Source organism: Lepus europaeus, chromosome 1 (assembly GCF_033115175.1).
Source record: "Lepus europaeus isolate LE1 chromosome 1, mLepTim1.pri, whole genome shotgun sequence".
In the NCBI taxonomy this organism is placed as follows: domain Eukaryota; kingdom Metazoa; phylum Chordata; class Mammalia; order Lagomorpha; family Leporidae; genus Lepus; species Lepus europaeus.
This window is the reverse complement of record NC_084827.1, coordinates 155867546-155886982: the sequence shown is the minus strand read 5'-3', so window position 1 is coordinate 155886982 and position 19437 is coordinate 155867546. Positions and strand designations below refer to the sequence as shown.

Below are 19437 nucleotides of genomic sequence, written 5' to 3'. Positions count from 1 at the left end.
CACTTGCTCACTCTCCCTCTTTCTCTCATTCTCTCTTTTTCTCACTCTCATTTCTCACTCCCTCTGTTCTTCTGCATCCCAAATTAATTTATTAAATTTGAAAAATACAAAAATCTGAGCTTCACTTTCCAGATGTTGCTCAGACAGTATTCAGTTGTATTGTGTCCCTCAGAAACAAATGATAAAGGCCCAGGCCCTGGAACTTTTGAATGTGACCTTATTGGAAAGAGGATATATGGAGACATAATTAAAATGTAAATTAAGAAGTTATACTAGATTAGGGTGGCTCCTTAATACAATGATTTGTGACCTATAAAATAGAATGGACACTGAGACAGAAATGAGAACCACACTCAGAGGGAAGACAGACCATGTGATGACAGACATGGAGATTGATGTTAAGCAGCTACAAGCTAAGGAACACCATGGATTGCTGGCAACCAGCCATAGCTAGGTGAGAGCCATGGATCTGATTCCTAGTCTGAGACCTTGAGAAAGAACTAGCCTGCCAACACCTCAATTGAGGCCTGAAGAGCTGTGGGAACATAAATTTCTGTTGTTTTAAAGCCACCAGGTTTATAGCACTTTGTTCTACCAGCACTATGAAATGAACACATACAGTGTGATGTGAGACCGGGATTCTGCATTCTTAATATAGACCAGATTATTCTGAGACAGAAATCTGTTGAGAACTCTGGGAAATTCTACTCTGTCCCATCCCCTTTTATTCTCCCTATCATTCTATTGTCTGAAATATATGTGAAAACATGTGGTCCTGGCCATTAATTTCTTCCAGTGAGTATTTGTTCCCTCACAAAGAATTTATGGCAGGAAAATTCACAGTTGAATTTAATACATTTAATAATACATACATTTAATAACAGCTTTGGGAGACAGGGCTGAAGAGTAAACTTTAAAGGCATCCTATAATAGCAGGTGGCTTCTTGTTTTGCATTTACTAACAGCAGCACACTTAATAAAATGAAAGGAATATTTAATGATAGTTTACACATTAATTGGGTAATTACTATACAATATATATTGTGCTGTTAAATTTTATTTTCTTTAACATTTTAATAAAATACCATGGATTTATTTTACTTTATTATAGTTAATGTTTATTCTGAGAAATGTAATGTTTTCACTATTCTTGGAATTTGCTTATTCAAGTATTTTCAAATTTTTGTCTGTTTTTCATTGCTACTTCTCACCTCCTCTTGTGAGAATTTCTTGCCCAGGTCTGATGCAGGTGAGAGAGATCAACCTGGCTCCTTAAGATGAACAAGCATTGGGTAACATCTATTTAATGCTGTGGATGACTATATCTCTGCACTTACTGTTCCACTCCTACTTCCCTAACTTTAGGGTTTTGATTCATTCTAATATTTTATGGGTACATAATGTCATGTAAATATATACAATGCCATTCTTGCTTTCATATATATAAACTTCCCTATCCATAGAGCTTATTGCAACAGAATTTAGACCTTGCAGTAGGCTGAATAATACACTTCTTCCACATCCTAGTCCTAAGAACTTGTAAATATTACCTTATATGGAAAAAGAGACACAAAAGATCTTGTGGATCTTAAGATGCCATGATTACCCTGGGTTAAGTTGGTAGGCCACAATGTAATCACATGTGTCCTCACAAGATGAAGAAAGGGGGACTTTGAATACAATAAATAAAAGGTGAAGTGACCAAGAACACAGAGGTTGGAGTGGTGTGGCTATAAGTGGTTATTCCAGAACAGTCTCTACAAGCTTGTGGAGGCCAGGGGCATGTTCTTAAATGGATCCTGCAGAGTCATCCATGATGATACTCTGATTTTAGTTTTTTATCACATATTTTGGACTTCCAATTTCCAGAACTATAGAGAGACCGAACATATTTTGAAGCAACTATAAATGTGTGGAAATTTTTTACAGCAGCAATAAAAATATACTTCAGTGTTCTTTTGGTGACAGAAATCCAACTCAAATTGCTTTTGGCAAGACAAGAGCATATCAGTTGTCAGAAACGAGAAGTACAAACGCTATTTGTTCAGGTGTAGTTGGATCCAGGGGAATAAACCACATCACCAAGGCTCAATCCTCTAATTGCTTGATTTTGTTTTCTTTTTTTTTTTTTTTTTTTTTTTTTTTTTTTTTTTTTTTTAAATTAAACTCTGTTTATTTTGGTGTAAAAAATTTAAATTCATGCATAATTTTTGTAATATACATTTTAAGACATATTTCCATAAACATTTTAACATTCTCTCATATGCAAAACACTATAGTCCTAATATCCTATAGGTCTTAGTACATTTGTAATGACTCTCTTTGGCAAAGTTGTAGGTCAGAGTCATTTTCTCACTCCCTTAACTCCCTTATCTCTTTATCTTTTTATTTGGTTTTGTATTTCTTTTTTTTTTAATTAAACTTTTATTTAATGAATATAAATTTCCAAAGTACAGCTTATGGGTTACAATGGCTTCCCCCTCCCAAAACTTCCCTCCCACCCACAACCCTCCCCTTTCCCGCTCCCTCTCCCCTTCCAATCACATCATGATTCATTTTCAATTCCCTTTATATACAGAAGATCAGTTTAGTATATATTAGGTAACGATTTCAACAGTTTGCCCCCATATAGTAACACAAAGTGAAAAAAAAATACTGTTGGAGTACTAGTTATAGCATTAAATAAGAGTGTACAGTACATTAAAGACAGAGATCTTACATAATATATATATATATTTTAATTAATTAATTTTCTATGCCATTTCCAATTTAACACCAGGTTTTTCCTTTTTTCATTTCCAATTATCTTTATATACAGAAGATCGATTCAGTATATAATTAGTAAAGATCTCATCAGTTTGTACCCATGCAGAAACACAAAGTGTAAAAATACTGTTTCAGTACTAGTTATAGCATCACTGCACATTAGACAACACATTAGGGACAGATCCCACATGGGATGTAAGTATTTCTTTCTTTTTTTAACACGCAGAGTGGACAGTGAGAGAGAGAAAGACAGAGAGAAAGGTCTTCCTTTTGCCGTTGGTTCACCCTTCAATGGCCGCCGCGGCCAGCGTGCTGCGGCCAGCGCACTGCGCTAATCCAATGGCAGAAGCCAGGTGCTTCTTCTGGTCTCCCATGGGGTGCAGGGCCCAAGCACTTGGGCCATCCTCCACTGCACTCCCTGGCCACAGCAGAGAGCTGGCCTGGAAGAGGGGCAACCAGGACAGAATCCGGCACCCTGACCAGGACTAGAACCCGGTGTGCCGGCGCCACAAGGTGGAGGATTAGCCTGTTGAGCCGCGGCGCCGGCTCAAGCTAAGCTATTTCTAACAAGGAAGAAAATACCATTTGTTTGAATCATTTGTTTCCTACCATCTAACATTTTGGTTTTTTATCTGAAAGAGAGTATGGTTCTATAATTCAAGATGAATGCTTGATCTAGTGTGTGCAAGACAAACATACTCCATCCAAAGTCAATATGGTGAATTTACATTGAAAATACGGACCCATTAGAAATGGAAACCAACATGCTTGATCATCCTGTGATTGTCATTTTTTTTTCTACTTTTTGTGGTAATTTAAACATATTTAAATTATATACCAGGATAACGGTGTTAGAGCTCTGATACCCAAAGCTTTCATATTTTTCGCCATTTCTACTTTTTTTTTTTTTTTTTTTTTTTGCATTTTTTTTTTTTTATTATTAAACTTTTATTTAATGAATATAGATTTCCAAAGTATAGCTTATGGGTTACAATGGCTTCCCCCCTCCCATAACTTCCCTCCCGCCCGCCACCCTCCCCTTTCCCCTTCCATTCATGTAAAGATTCATTTTCAATTCTCTTTGTATACAGAAGATCAGTTTAGTATATATTAGGTAAAGATTTCAACTTTTTGCCCATATAGCAACATCAAGTGAAAAAACTACCATTGGATTACTAATTATAGCATTAAATAGCAATGTACAGCACATTAAAGACAGAGATCCTACAGAATTTTTTTTTTCAAATTAATTAATTTTCTATGCCATTTCCATTTTAACACCAGGTTATTTTTTTTTTCATTTCCAATTCTCTTTATATACAGAAGATCACTTCAGTATTTAATTAGCAAAGACCTCATCAGTCTGCGCCCACACAGAAACGCAAAGTATAAAAATACCGTTTCAGTACCAGTCGTAGCATCACTTGGCTTTAGACGACACATTAGGGACAGATCCCACATGGGGTGTAAGTACACAGTGACTCCTGTTGCTGACTTAACAATTTGACACTCCTGTTCATGGCGTCAGTAATCTCCCTAGGCTCTAGTCATGAGTTGCCAGGGCTATGGAAGCCTTTAGAGTTCGCTGACTTTGATCTTATTCCGATAGGGTCATAGTCAAAGTGGAGGTTCTCTCCTCCCTTCGGAGAAGGGTACCTCCTTCTTTGATGGCCCCGTTCTTTCCACTGGGATCTCACTCACAGAGATCATTCATTTAGGTCTTTTTTTTTTTTCCCATGATATCTTGGCTTTCCATGCCTGCTATACTCCCATGGGCTCTTCAGCCAGATCCGAATGCCCTGAGGGCTGATTCTGAGGCCAGAGTGTTGTTTAGGACATCTGCCATCCTATGAGTCTGCTGTGTATCCCACTTCCCATGTTGGATCTTTCTCTCCCTTTTTGATTCTATCAGTCAGTATCAGCAGATACTTGTCTTGTTTGTGTGATCTCTTTGAGTCTTAGACCTGTCAGAGCTATCAATTGTGAGCTGAAATTGGTCACCTGGACCAGTGCGATGGCATTGGTACATGCCATCTTGATGGGATTGTGTTGGAATCCCCTGGCACGTTTCTAACTCCACCATTTGCGGCCAGACCGATTGAGCATGTTCCAAATTGTTCATCTCCTCCCTCTCTTTTTCCACTCTTAGATTTAACAGGGATCACTTTTCAGTTAAAATTTAAACACCTAAGAATAATTGTGTGTTAATTACTGAGTTCAACCAATAGTACTAGAACAACAACAATAACAACAAATACTAAAATGGATAAAGTATTACATTGTACATCTAAAGTCAGGACAGGAGCTGATCAGTTCATTGTTGCTTATAGTGTCCGTTTCACTTAACAGGTTTCCCCTTTGGTGCTCAGTTGTCACCGATCAGGGAAAACAAATGATATTTTTCTCTTTGGGTCTGGCTTAGTTCACTCAGCATGATGTTTTCCAGATTGCTCCATCTTGTTGCAAATGACTGGGTTTCGTTGTTTCTTACTGCTGTATAGTATTCTATGGAGTACATGTCCCATAATTTCTTTATCCAGTCTACTGTTGATGGGCATTTGGGTTGGTTCCAGGTCTTAGCTATTGTGAATTGAGCTGCAATAAACATTAACGTGCAGATGGCTTTTTTATTAGCCAAATTAATTTCCTTTGGGTAAATTCCAAGGAGTGGGATGGCTGGGTTGTATGGTAGGGTTATGTTCAGGTTTCTGAGGAATCTCCAGACAGACTTCCATAGTGGCTTAACCAGTTTGCATTCCCACCAACAGTGGGTTAGTGTCCCTTTTTCCCCACATCCTCTCCAGCATCTGTTGTTGGTAGATTTCTGAATGTGAGCCATTCTCACCGGGGTGAGATGGAACCTCATTGTGGTTTTGATTTGCATTTCTCTGATTGCTAGTGATCTTGAACATTTTTTCATGTGTCTGTTGGCCATTTGTATTTCCTCTTTCGAAAAATGTCTATTGAGGTCTTTGGCCCATCTCTTTAGTGGGTTGTTTGTTTTGTTGTTGTGGATTTTCTTCTTAGATAAATTCTTCTTTGTAATAAAAGTTGATTGGTCCTGGCAGGGATATATTAAGAGCATCCTTAAAAAATATGCATACAAATTTAAAACCACAAACTTTCTCTCTTCCAGAATCGGTGTTGTGGAAAGAACTCTAATTGAGCTGCCTGGTTCACGTGCCTATTTCTGTTACTGCTATTGTTCCCTTGCCACCCAATGTTCATTCCTGTTTCCATACCAATTCCATCAAAGCAATTGGAATGACTACTTGTAAATACAAGCTTTTTAACTATTGTGCATAAAACCTTTCAATAGTTTTCTACCACTTTTTGTACAATATGCAAAATCCTGAAAATGGTCACCGAGGCCTTTTATAACCTGGACCCTGTTTACTTTGCTAGCTTACTGGGTGCTGCTTTCCCATGATGCCCTTGTCCCGCCTGTTCTCTAAAAGTGCTAATCTCATTCACTCCTTAGCTTTTTCTGGTTAGAGTGCAACTCCCATTACCTTTCAACTCCTTTCATCTTAACTGTTCCTATGTACCTTTCTTACCTCATCTACTCTGTCTTTAAGTTCCATGAGGTAAAAGAATATGTATTTTAGTTCATATTTCTCTAACAACTTCAGCTTTTAGCAATGTCCATCATAAGGAAGCAGTTTCTCAGTGAATGCTTTTAAACACATGAATATGCCTTCATGTTTTCACTTTTCTTTGGACTACATTTTTGTATGCTTACTTATAAGTATGTTAGACCATTTGGATTTTTTATAAAGTACTCTACTAATATGAAATCTAGTCTTCATCATGGTCTTTAAAGGTAAATATTATTAATGTTACAAACAAGGAACATGCAGATAAGGCTACATGGCTTATTAAAGAGTAAAGATTTGAACCTATGACCACAAAGCTTATATTATTATTAAGCAATATTTTTAATCCTTAAACAATTATTGTACCTGTCCAAATACATTCAAAGTAAAATTCATGCTTCCATGTATGGCAAATAATATGAATAGCATCGATCATTTTGTTCTAAAATGAAATAGATCTATTTTCTGCTTTTGTGCCTGTAAAAAGGTACCCCATTTCACTATTTTAGAATTAATCCATTTACATTCACATATGCAGCAATATTGCAGAATCCATTATTTCAAGCATGCCTCTATTTTAATGAAACTACAGTATCTATAAAGGTCAAAATATTAAGCACATTATTATCTCTCCAAATTTTTAGCAGACAGGTACAATTCAGATGAGATAAAGAAAAATCTATTTTACAGTTTCCAGAAAAAAGCACAGGGAGTTAAAGGTTTCCTAATAACTACATTGCTAACGTTTCTTTAGAAACATTTATAATGGCCTTTTGAACTGCAAGCCATTGAACAGAGCATCTACTGCCTCACACATGTCTATCTCTCTAGGAGGTCAGAGGGCTGTTGAATTCTTGGTGCTGATAGAAAACTTCTGTTCTCTTAAGAATTTCAAAGAAGTAGCTTCCTTGGCCTTTTGTTTTATGCTGTCTGCAGATACTTTCCTTGGTTTCAGTCTGGGAAAAAATGATCCGTAGCCCTTCAGTTCCATCATCTGGTGGTTTGGAAAGAATGAGAAGAAAGTAATTATTATGGTTCCTAGTTTGTTATTACTTCCTTCCAGTATGCACTGTTTCTCTGACCCAAAACTACTCTGGTATTGAACATATGAATAAAGATGCAGCAAGGCAGTAGGTAGTAGAAAAGAAGATAGGTTCTTGGGTGAAGCTACAGCTTCCTTTCCAAGCAACAACAAAACTTAAACAAAAAAGCAAAAAAAAAAAAGGAAAAAAAATCAGAGCAATTTCACCTTTCCACATCCTGTAATGTTCTGTCACCTTCCAGGAAGAGGAGAGGAGAGAGAAGGAATAAGAGGATATAAAACCTGTAAAAAATAATGTGAGTTCATAAAATAAATGGAACAAAAATTCATGGAAGTTCATAAAATAGGCAGTGATGAGGGAATGCAGGTAGATTTTTCAACATCTTTAAGAAGGAAACTGAGAATGTATTTGAGGGCCTTAGGCAGAACTTGATAAAGAATTTGAAGCATGGATTGTATTTTCAGGAAGTATACAAAGGTGATACAGATAAATCATCAGAGATTCATGACTGTATGGTGGATAATTTTAAATACACTCCACTTGTCTTTAAAAGTTCTGATAATGTAACTGTTGATATTTCCTTTCCTTCTTCAAGATTTTCTCTGATGATAAAGTTTGTCTTATATAATTGTGTACATGCACAACTCAGAACATGAAATACTTGATAAACAACCTTAATAGCTAAAAGTTTTATAACTTTATTCATGTCATCAATCTTTGCTACTTTCTAATTCTTCATCTATTGTTTAAAATTTAAGTTTACTCATTTATACTTACTTAGCTTTTTAAAAGATTTATTTATTTATTTGAAAGGCAGAATTACATAGAGAGATGGAGAGTCAGTGAGAGAAAGCTCTTCCATCTACTGGTTCACTCCCCAAATGGCCACAATGGCTGGAGCTAGGCCGATCTGAAGCCAGGAGCCAGAAGCCTCTTCTGGGTCTCCCACATGGGTGGCAGGGTTCCAAGCACTTGAACCATCTCCACTGCTTTCCTAGGCACATTAGCAGGGAGCAGGATCAGAATTGGAACAACCAGAACACGAACTGGTGCCAATATGGGATGTTGGCGTCACAGGTGGTGGCTTTACCCTCTATGCCACAATGCTGACCGCTACTTAGCTTTATTAAACTATCTTATTCTTTACATCTTCATAAGTTACTGGGAAGTCATTTATACATCTAAGGAATCAATGATATAAGCTCTGTGATAATATTCCATTTCTACTGATGCAGTGAAACTTCTTTCAGTGTTTTATGAATAAATCAGAAATAACATTTGCGACTGGTTCACAATTAATGTAATGAATAATCTCATTTTGAATAGCTATTTCCAAGTATAGCATCAAGTAATTCAACTTTTAAAAATTTATTTGAGGGGCCAGCACTGTGACATAACAGGTAAGGCCACCACCTGTAATTCCCAGTATCCCTTAGGGGCATTATTTTGTGTCCCAACTACTCCACTTCCAGCACACATCCATGCTAATGCGCATGGAAAAGCAGTGAAAGAGGCCCAAGTGCTTGTGAATCTGCAGCCACTTGGGAGACCCGGATGAAGCTCCCAGCTCCTGGCTTTGATCTGGCCAGCCTTGGCCTTTGTGACCATTTAGGGAGTGACCCAGAAGATGAAAGATCTCTCTCTCTCTCCCTACACACACACTCCCTCTCTGTAACTCTGCCTTCCAAATAACCAGAACTTCAAAAACTATTATTTGAGAGATGGGATTGGTGTGGGCAGGGGCTCCTGTCCACTGATTTACTGTTCAAATGCCCACAGTGGCAAAGCTGGGCCAAGGCCAAAACTGGGAACTGAAACACAATTCAGGTGTCCAACATGTTTGGCAGGAATCCAGTTACTTGTGACATCACTACTGGATCCTAGGATTTTCAGTAACAAGAAGCTCGACTCAGGAGCTGGAGCCAGCAATCAAACCCACATTCTTTGACATGGGTTGTGGGTGTCTTAAGTGCTAGGCTAAATGCTCACTCCCCAGATAATTCAACTTTTTAGGGGAGGAGTCTCCATATTATAAGAAACTACAGTGATAATGTTATACTTTAATAAGTCTTTAAGAGAGAATCATAATTAAGCAATGAAGATAAACTTCATGAATTACATAAAATAATCAATATATATAAGAACATGAATAGTTAACTACACAGGAAAATATTCTGTCTCTTTTCCTTCACAGTAGAAATGTTTATCTTATTTAAATAATCACTATAAAGTGAGAAAATTAAGTAAAGTAGGAAGACTTATAATTTTCAGTAAAGTTTAGAGAATGGTTAACAGAGATTTTGAAGCATTTTAGAGAAATATTATATAAAAACGTTCTGTCTATAAACAAGAAATAGCAAGTAATCCCAGTTTGGATTGTTAAAATATATATATATAATTTCTACATTGTCTGAAATAGAACAGGGTCAGATTTGCCCTCTTTCATGAAACAATTAAAATAACAAAATGTAGGAAATAACAGCGTGCAATAGAATGGTGATAGATGATGAAAGAATGTGACTCCTGAGACTAAGGAAATAAGTGTGGTGAACCTTATACCTTCTCTATCTGTCTTGAGAAAAAAAAAAGTTTAGACTGTTGATACAGTGAGGAGGAATCCAGAGAAACACCCAAGGCATTCAGGTGAGGAGGCAGAGCTGGGAGTCCAGGGAGCTTAAGGAAGCAAGAGGTCACAGGCAGTACCAGAGGAAAGAGCAGCACAGATAGGCAATTGTATGACAAGAAATGGTAAAGGTAGGTGGGCACTTGGCCACATATTTAAGATGCCACATGTCCACATGTCCACATCAGATTACTTGGGCATGAGTCCCAGCTTCAGCACCTGGTTCCAGCTTCCTGCTCACACAGACCCTAAGAGGGAGAGGGGTGACTGAAGTAAGTGGATTTCTGCCACCCATGTGGAAGACCTGGATTGTTTTCCCAATTCCTAGCATCAACCTGGTCCAGTCTAAGCCATTGAAAGTATTTGAGAAGCAAATCAGTGGATGGATGCTACGTTTTAGGAGGCGGTGGGGTAGGGAGAGGAGGTGCCCTGTCTTTCTATATCTCAAATAAAAATAAGATTTCAACGAGGAATTAAAAGAAATCTTTCAGGCAGGAAAATAATACCAGAGGAAATACGGACCAATACATAGAAAAAAGAACATGAGAAATGGTAGATACATGTATAAATAAATAGAATGTTGTCATTGTTATTTAATCCTCTTTGAAAGATAATTCCATGCTTAAAGTAAAAGAAAAACAATGTACAGCAGGGTGAATAGCATGTGGAAAGGCAAAATTATGACAATAGCTCCTAAGTAAGAAGTAGAGAAATAAAAATATTGTAGTCCAAATTCTTAAAATATACATGAAGCAAGAGTATATTTGTAAAGATTGCATTGAAGACCTATAGTGGGATTTCTGCTTCTGGGAAGATTCAGGAGACATAATTTTACAACTCATCATTTGAAGTATGACTAAAATCTCTGGACATGACATTTAAGATTCTGAAAGGTGGAGTGAAGAGGTAGTCCATTTTGTGAAATTGGGACCCAAAGAACAACCCAGATATAAGGTCCCTGAGTTTTATTTTTTACTTCAGATATCAGATATGGAAGTGATGAACTGGCAACTCAGAAATACCAGTAGGTGCAGATCAAAAAATCCCCAACAAAATACTGTTTTGTTTACCCCAAGGATCAGGAGGCTGCAGACCAGCAAGATAAAAACATGTGAAAATCACTTCCCTACCCCAGATACACAAAAAACAAAACTGACTGCAACTTCACCCATGGCAGCAATGGAATGGATAGTGCAGACTGAAAGTCACCAGGCTGTGGTGAGGAACCTTGTCCTCCTTACCAGGGCAAGTGGTGTCACTTCCCCAGATAACAGGAGACCAGGCAGACCTTGGCAGACCAAGGCAGCGGAGACTGCGATTCTGTATGCCTGTGAAATAAATGATCATTTCTACTTTGCATGGTGGTTTTGGAAATTAGGAATCACATGTGAACAAAAGAAAACAGAAACTGAAAACTGTCTCTCTCAAGCATATGTATACTGGCAAAAATCCTTAACAAAGTAGTGGCAAATAGCACTAAGGAATATATGAAAAAAATTATGTGGCATAGCCAAATAGTTTTATTTCAAGATTGTAAGACGGCACAATATTTAAAAATCAAATAATGTAATACAGTATATTAACAATCTGAACAAGAAAAATCACATAGCCATATCAATTGGTACAGAAAAAAAGCCTTTGAACAATCTGATACACATTTCTGTTCAACAATCTCAGAAAAACAGGAAGACAATGAACTTTCTCAACTTGATAAAAACTATCTATAAAAAGTCTTAGAGCTAACATTATACTTAATGATGAAAGTCGAAATTCTTACCCACTAAACTGGAAAAAAAGGAAAGACTGTTCTCTCACTATTCATTGTAAGTGCTAGTTGGCAAAATAAGACAATAAATAAAGAATTCACGACATACAGATTTAAAATTAAGAAATAAAACCATCTCTATATGCAGATGACGTGATTGTAGAAAAATACACAAAGTAAATAAATGAATTTAAGACATAATAGGAAAAAAGATAAAACATAAAATTTGATTTTATCTAAACACTAGAAACTAACATATGAACAGAGAAATGAAAACTGTAACAAAATTTATAATCACTGAAATTACAAAATATGGATGAAAGAATGCAAAGATCTAGATGTATATAGAAGCTTCCAATGTTTATGAATTAGAAGACTCAAAATCATGAAATTATCCATTCTGCCCAAATTGATACACAGGTTTGCAAAATAAAAGGCATTAAATGAAGCATTAATGTGCCCAATTTCAATATTTATTACATTGCTACAGTATTGACTGTGTCATGATGAACAGTTTTAAACATAAAGATGAGTAAAGTAAGCAGAATAGAGAACCCAAATTATTTCTTACGAAAGTATGAAAGAAATTTCCTAAAGGAAGATTTAGAATTAGTGGTCCAGTGCCAATCGGCCTTTTGGCTAAGATCAAGTGTAGAATTAATGATCCTGGAACAAGTGGATATCCGTAGATCAAAAAGTGAACACTAATCTCAATCTTAAACCTTGTACAAACCTGTAAAGATAGATAATGGACTTAAATGTAAAATGCAAACCTGTAGAAGTTTTAGAAAAAAAAAAAGTGCAATTATTTGGGATATAAGACTTGGCAAAGGGAACATATTTCATAACAGAAGAATTATCCATAAGAGAAAAAAAACTGTTAAATTTGACTTAATATAAGTTAAAAATATTTGCTATAAAAATTTCCTAGCAATAGAAAGAAAGTCAAAGCTATAGAATTGGAAATAAGATTAAAATCACATATATTAGATATACATAGGTAGATATGTATGTACATAAATGATAGATGTCAAAAGAAAAATACATAAAGAGATCAAAGCACTCAGTAACAATCTAATCAAGATGGACAGAATCATTTCTCTGAAAAAGATATACAAATATAAAGAGACAGAGCCGGCTCTGTGGTGTAGTGGGTAAAGCTGCCGCTTGCAGTTCCGGCATCCCATATGGGCACCAGTTTGAGTCCCGGCTGCTCCACTTCCGATCCAGCTCTCTGCTATGGCCTGGGAAAGCAACAGAGGATGGCCTAAGTCCTTGGCACCCATGTGGGAGACCAGGAAGAAGCTCCTGGCTCCTGGCCTTAGGTCAGTGCAGCTCTGGCCATTTCAGCCATCTGGGGAGTGAACCAGTGGATAGAAGACCTCTTTCTCTCTCTGCCTCTCCTTCTCTCTCTATGTAACTTAACTTTCAAATAAATAAATAAATCTTTAAAAAATATAAACAGGCACATTAAAAGATGCTCAAGGTTACTAGCTATTTTACAAAAATTATAATTAATCACCTATCATTACAACTATCAGAATGGATGGTTTTTATTTTTTAAGAAATGAGAAAATAAAATTCTGGAGAAGATATAGAGAGATGGAATAACTTAAATGTTGCTGGTCAGAATGTAAAATGGTACAAGAATTCTAAAGGACAGTTTGTTACTTTTCTTAAAAAGGAATAACGTATTAAAATGCTACTACTATAATGACCCAGAAATTATGCTTCTGCATATGTATTCAACAAAAGGAAAATATAGTTTTAATGATCTGTATTTACTTTAAAATTTACTAAATATGGGTGAAATGGTCATTTTTCCATCCAATTCTTTATAGCCATTGTCTATATTCCCACTCAACTACGTCTTTTTTGCTTTTTCTTGTTAAGCTTTTTATTTGGTGTAGTATTAAGCCTTTTTACTGTAATGTAAATTTAAAATATGTTATCTCAAAAACCTAAAAAAAAAAGGGAGGGGGAGAAGGAGAGATGGTTTGGAGGGGGAAGGAGGAGATAGAGAGTGAGAGAGGAAGGAAATATCATTGTGTTTTTAGAATTGTTTTTACAAAGCACATTGAGTCTGTTAAAAACTAATTAAAATTTAAATTTAAAAATTAAAATATAAAATAATATTCACACAAGAATATGCTCACAACATCTTCAATGATTAGGGAATTACAAATCAAAGCCATAATCAGGATTCACCACATACCAATGAGGAACACTAAAATTAAACCACTGACCATATCAAGTGTTGGCAATGCAACTCTCCAGTTATGTTCATTGCTGCTGGAAAAGTAAAATTGTGAAAATTTGTAAACCACATTCACAATTTATTATAAAGCTAATGCTATACTTTCCATACTATCAAGCTATTCCACTGCTATCTGTTTACCCAAGGGATATGAAAGCGTATGTGTATACAATGACTTGTTCACAGATGTTCGAGTTAGATTAATTAGAATAGCCAAAAATGGGAAACAATCTCATATCTATAAATACGTGAGTGGATTAAAAATGTGGAATATCATCACTGGTATATGTACAGTAATAAAAATGAAGGAACAGTCAGTACACAGAGCCACAGGGATAAAGCTCCAAAAAGTATGCTGAATGAAAGAAACCATTAAAAAGCAAACACTCTACAATTGCGTTATGTAAAATTCTAGGGAATACAAACTAGTAGACAATGAGTAATAGAAAACAGACCGATGGTTGTTTAAGGGGAGTGGAGTGGGAGAGTAGGCTTATGTAAGTTCCTAAGGAATCTTCTGGAGGTAATGGATATGTTTATTATCTTGATTATGGATGTGGCTTGTGATTATATGCATATGCCAAAACGTATCAAGTTGTACATTTGAGCAGTATATTTTATGTCATGTATACCTCAATAAAACTGCTTCACACACTCTTCCTAAACAACACTGGGAGAGATTATTCAGTTATATAGGCATTTGTTGAAAGGCCTGAGTCTGCCTTGAGAAAACATTTTACACATTTTGACATAGGAGCCTACTTACAGCCCCAGGGTAAAGGACAAAGAAAATATGAATGTGGAGGTCTATTTCCCTGTTCAAAACTAGTCAGAATCACAGATGCAGGCAATTCACTCCCAAGCACATGAGAAAAGTTAACTTTTACAGACATCACAAATAGAATCCTCTGCTCATTTTACACTAACACACCCAGTGGTCTCCCACCCCACTCACAGATGCGCTCACCGGAAAATCTCACATACCACAGTGAGTCAGTTGGTAACTAACAAGGAAATAAAACTGACTTTGATGTTTTCATCTTGATAATTCTTAACATTTTATAAGTTGTGTTTCAGATGCCTGAAATCACTTTTCAGGTGCTGGAATAACATTTGAAGTCTTTATAGAACTTCTCTTTCGATATCTAGTATCCTCTCACCACAGTTGTATTAAGACATATAAATAATAATATACCAGGGAGCCCTGTTTGCATATAAATGTTGTGCAGTATAAACATGGGGTGATATGATGAACCTTAAGTGCCAATTTTAAAACATGAACATCAAATTCTGTGTTACTTCTCCCATCAACAAAAAGCAGAGATAAGACTAAAGACCATGCTTACTATTTTAATCTGTACATTTTTTTCTAAATAACCACTATAACTTTTTGAATAACGTTTTCAAAACTTTTTCCTCCATGTACCAACTTGACCCATATCCAGGTAGGCTTAGTCAGACTAAAATAGAAATCTGTAAAACAGTTGTACTTTATTTCTGTACCTCCTCCCCTGCCCTTTATTGACTTCCAAATATTCTTTTTCTTTTTAAAGATTTATATATATATATGTATATATATATATATATATATATTTGAAAGGCAGAGGCAACAGAGATTAACACAGGAGGAAAGAAAGGTTTTCCATCCACTGGTTCACTTCTTTAATGACCACAACAACCAGGTCAGGAACAGGCTGAACCCAGGAGTCAGGAACCCCATTCTTTTCTCCCACATGGTATCAGGGGCCCAAGAAAGTATTTGGATCATCTACTTATTTTCCCAGGCCTTTAACAGGGAGCTAGCTTGGAGATGGGGCAGCTGGGACATAGACTGGCACATACATGGGATGCCAGCACTGCAGGTGGCAGCTTTACCTGGTATGCCACAGTACCAGTTGCCAACCCTCTTCTTTTTCATCCTTTTACTCTTTTCACACACACACACACACACACGTATATTTATCTTATTCTTTTTCTACTGGAAGCTCTCATATTGAATTGAAGCTAATGTAATGTGTTAGTGGAGCAAACTGCTGTCTTGGAAAAGATACGCTTTGGCCCTTACCTTGGAAAGCTATTACCTAACACTTCTCCTTATACTTTTATATTAGCAATTAACTTTTGTTTAGTCTTATGAAAAATGTAGCATTACTATGCAAACAAAATGACTAGAACCTTGCCATAAGGAAAAAAAGTTGGAGGTAGAGTGGGGTACGGTGACAGGGTAGGTAAACAAAGTTGTTTTGATACAGATATCTTTCAAACAAATTCCTTCAGAAATAGCTTCACTCAGGAAGATTAAAAGTTTTGACACAATGTTCTCTTTTTTTTTCCCCTGATTCTGGTGTATTTGGTAGCTGCTGAAGGAATGGTGTGCAACCATCTGTGTTCAAATGATGGCTGCTGGGGACCTGGGCCGGACCAGTGCTTGTCATGCCGCCGCTTTAGCAGAGGAAGGATCTGCATTGAGTCTTGTAACCTCTATGATGGGTAAGGCATCTCACAATGTTATATTTACCTTGTGAGCCAATCAGTTCAGATTTTAACAGTATAAAAAATGGTGAAATTTCAGAATGTTTGTGTAGGCCAAGATTTTTTAACAGTTATTATTGCATAAAGGAGTCAACAAATAGAATTTTTTTTTTTTTTTTTTTTGCGTTTTCATTATTTGACAGGTAGAGTTACAGACAGTCAGAGACAGAGACAGAGAGAAAGGTCTTCCTTCCGAAGGTTCACTCCCCAAATGGCCGCCACACCTGGCGCTGCGCCGATCCGAAGCCAGGAGACAGGTGCTTTCTCCTGGTCTCCCATGCAGGTGCAGGGGCCCAAGCACTTGGGCCATCCTCCACTACCTTCCCGGGCCACAGCAGGGAGCTGGACTGGAAGAGGAGCAACCGGGACTAGAACCTGGCACCCATATGGGATGCCGGCGCCACAGGTGGAGGATTAGCCAAATGAGCCACGGCGCCGGCCCCAAATAGAATTGTTTTATGGAAGAATAATTTTATTTGAAATAACAAGTCCTAATATATGTGTATATTAGCTATTATGTACATTTTAATAGTTTATAGTAAAATAGACAATTCCTAATATAGCAATGTATACTTAAGAAAACTAAAAAATGTATTCTATTTTCTTTACGAAAGCAATTATTTTATGGAATCCTACCTCCCATATGTCCTGATGATCTGGATTTTTTTCTTTCATACTTTCCTATTAATTTTCATCTGGAGTTATTGGATAAATTTTTATTTTTTCTATATACATCATACATCTATTACTGTTTTAGGAAAGCTCTTATTTATGTATCTTTGACAACTGCTTAAAATAACTACCTTTCTAATTTCTAGTTGAGGAGGTTTTTGAAAGTATTCTTTCACTTTCTGTATAACCTAAGCAATATTTTAAACCGAGTTTTTAAAAATTCCCTGATACTATTGTAGTATCACATTGTCAGTAATAAAATCCACTGTTTATCTTGTTGCATGCCATTTCATATACTCATAAAATCGCTTTATCACAACATAGCATTTTATGCTTAATACTTGTGTTTCATTAGTGGGATAATGCACTTTTTAGTGCTGTGCCCAAGTCAAGTTTTCTTATATTGTTCAATTGAAAGATTTTCAACATTTTTTAAATGAAGTTTCAAATTTCTTTATTTAATTTCTTCTGAAATCTCATAAATTGTACAATTTTTAAAACCTGTTTATGATCTTTGATAATATTATAATTTTGCATTTTATATCAAAATGACAAAAAAACAATATCGACATGTCTCTTTTTTTTATTAAACTTTTATTTAATGAATATAAATTTCCAAAGTACAGCTTATGGGTTACAATGGGCCTCTGAATTTACAAGGCCTAAAGCCCACCAGATTATTATCAAGCCCCTTCTATCAGGTTCTATTTGCCTCTCAATCAGAAAACTTAATTGTAGCTTAGTCAGCACCTTTCTTAGCTCCTCTAATAATGACTCTGTCCTTTGTTCTAGACCCTGTCTAGCGCACTTGGGCCTCATTCCTTTGTAATCATAACCTCTACTCTACCTCCAATGGCTCTACTCCCAACCTGTGTGTACTGATGGTCCTCTTCCCCACTTAATGCTGTATAATGGTTCAAACCTGGTAAATGCCACTCTTAGGATCATTGGTTACTATCCTCACTCTGTCTTTTATGACCTTGTCTAAATACGATCAGAGTCGGCAAACTTGGAAGGCTTCCATAGCCTTGGCAACTCATGACGACAGCCTAGGATGGTTACTGGCACCATAAACTAGAGTGTCAATTTGTTGGGTCAACAACAGGAGCCACTGTGCACTTGCTCCTCATGTGGGATCTCTGTCCTTAATGTGCTGTACATTGTGATTTAATGCTATAACTAGTACTCAAACAGTATGTTTCACTTTGTGTTTCTATGTGGGTGCAAACTGTTGAACTCTTTATACTAAACTGATCTTCTGTATATAAAGAGAATTGAAAATGAATCTTGATGGAAATGGAAGGGGAGAGGTAGCGGGAGAGGGGAGGGTTGCGGGTGGGAGGGAAGTAATGGGAGGGGGAAGCCATTGTAATCCATAAGCTGTACACTGGAAATTTATATTCATTAAATAAAAGTTAAAAAAAAAAAGAAAAAAAAAAAAAACAATGGTTTCCCCCTCCCAAAACTTCCCTCCCACCCACAACCCTCCCCTTTCCCGCTCCCTCTCCCCTTCCAATCACATCATGATTCATTTTCAATTCTCTTTATATACAGAAGATCAGTTTAGTATATATTAGGTAATGATTTCAACAGTTTGCCCCCATATAGCAACACAAAGTGAAAAAAAAAATACTGTTGGAGTACTAGTTATAGCATTAAATAAGAGTGTACAGCACATTAAAGACAGAGATCCTACATAATATTTTTTTAAAAATTAATTAATTTTCTATGCCATTTCCAATTTAACACCAGGTTTTTTTTTTTCTATTTCCAATCATCTTTATATACAGAAGATCGATTCAGTATATAATTAGTAAAGATCTCATCAGTTTGTACCCACACAGAAACACAAAGTGTAAAAATACTGTTTCAGTACTAGTTATAGCATCACTGCACATTAGACAACACATTAAGGACAGATCCCACATGTGATGTAAGTACACAGTGACTCCTGTTGCTGACTTAACAATTTGACACTCTTGTTTATGGCGTCAGTAATCTCCCTAGGCTCTAGTCATGAGTTGCCAGGGCTATTTGACATGTCTCTTTTTCACATGATCAAAATCAATTTCCTTCATGCAATTTGGGGAGGGGATTAAGTTTAAATTTTAACTATAAAATAAACTATGAATGTAATCATTTTTCAGAAAAATGTTAATGTGTAATTTTGTGAGGTACAATTG

The 19437-nt window shown here is 36.3% G+C and overlaps 1 protein-coding gene across 1 annotated transcript in view; it reads left to right on the top strand.

Annotated features, from left to right (window-relative positions):
- ERBB4 (erb-b2 receptor tyrosine kinase 4) overlaps positions 1-19437 on the top strand; it is an 812545-nt gene that overhangs the window by 481083 nt on the left and 312025 nt on the right. Inside the window, exon 13 of the mRNA XM_062197030.1 lies at positions 16408-16540. Within this exon, the coding sequence (XP_062053014.1) occupies positions 16408-16540 (133 nt within the window). The remainder of the gene's footprint in view (positions 1-16407; positions 16541-19437) is intronic.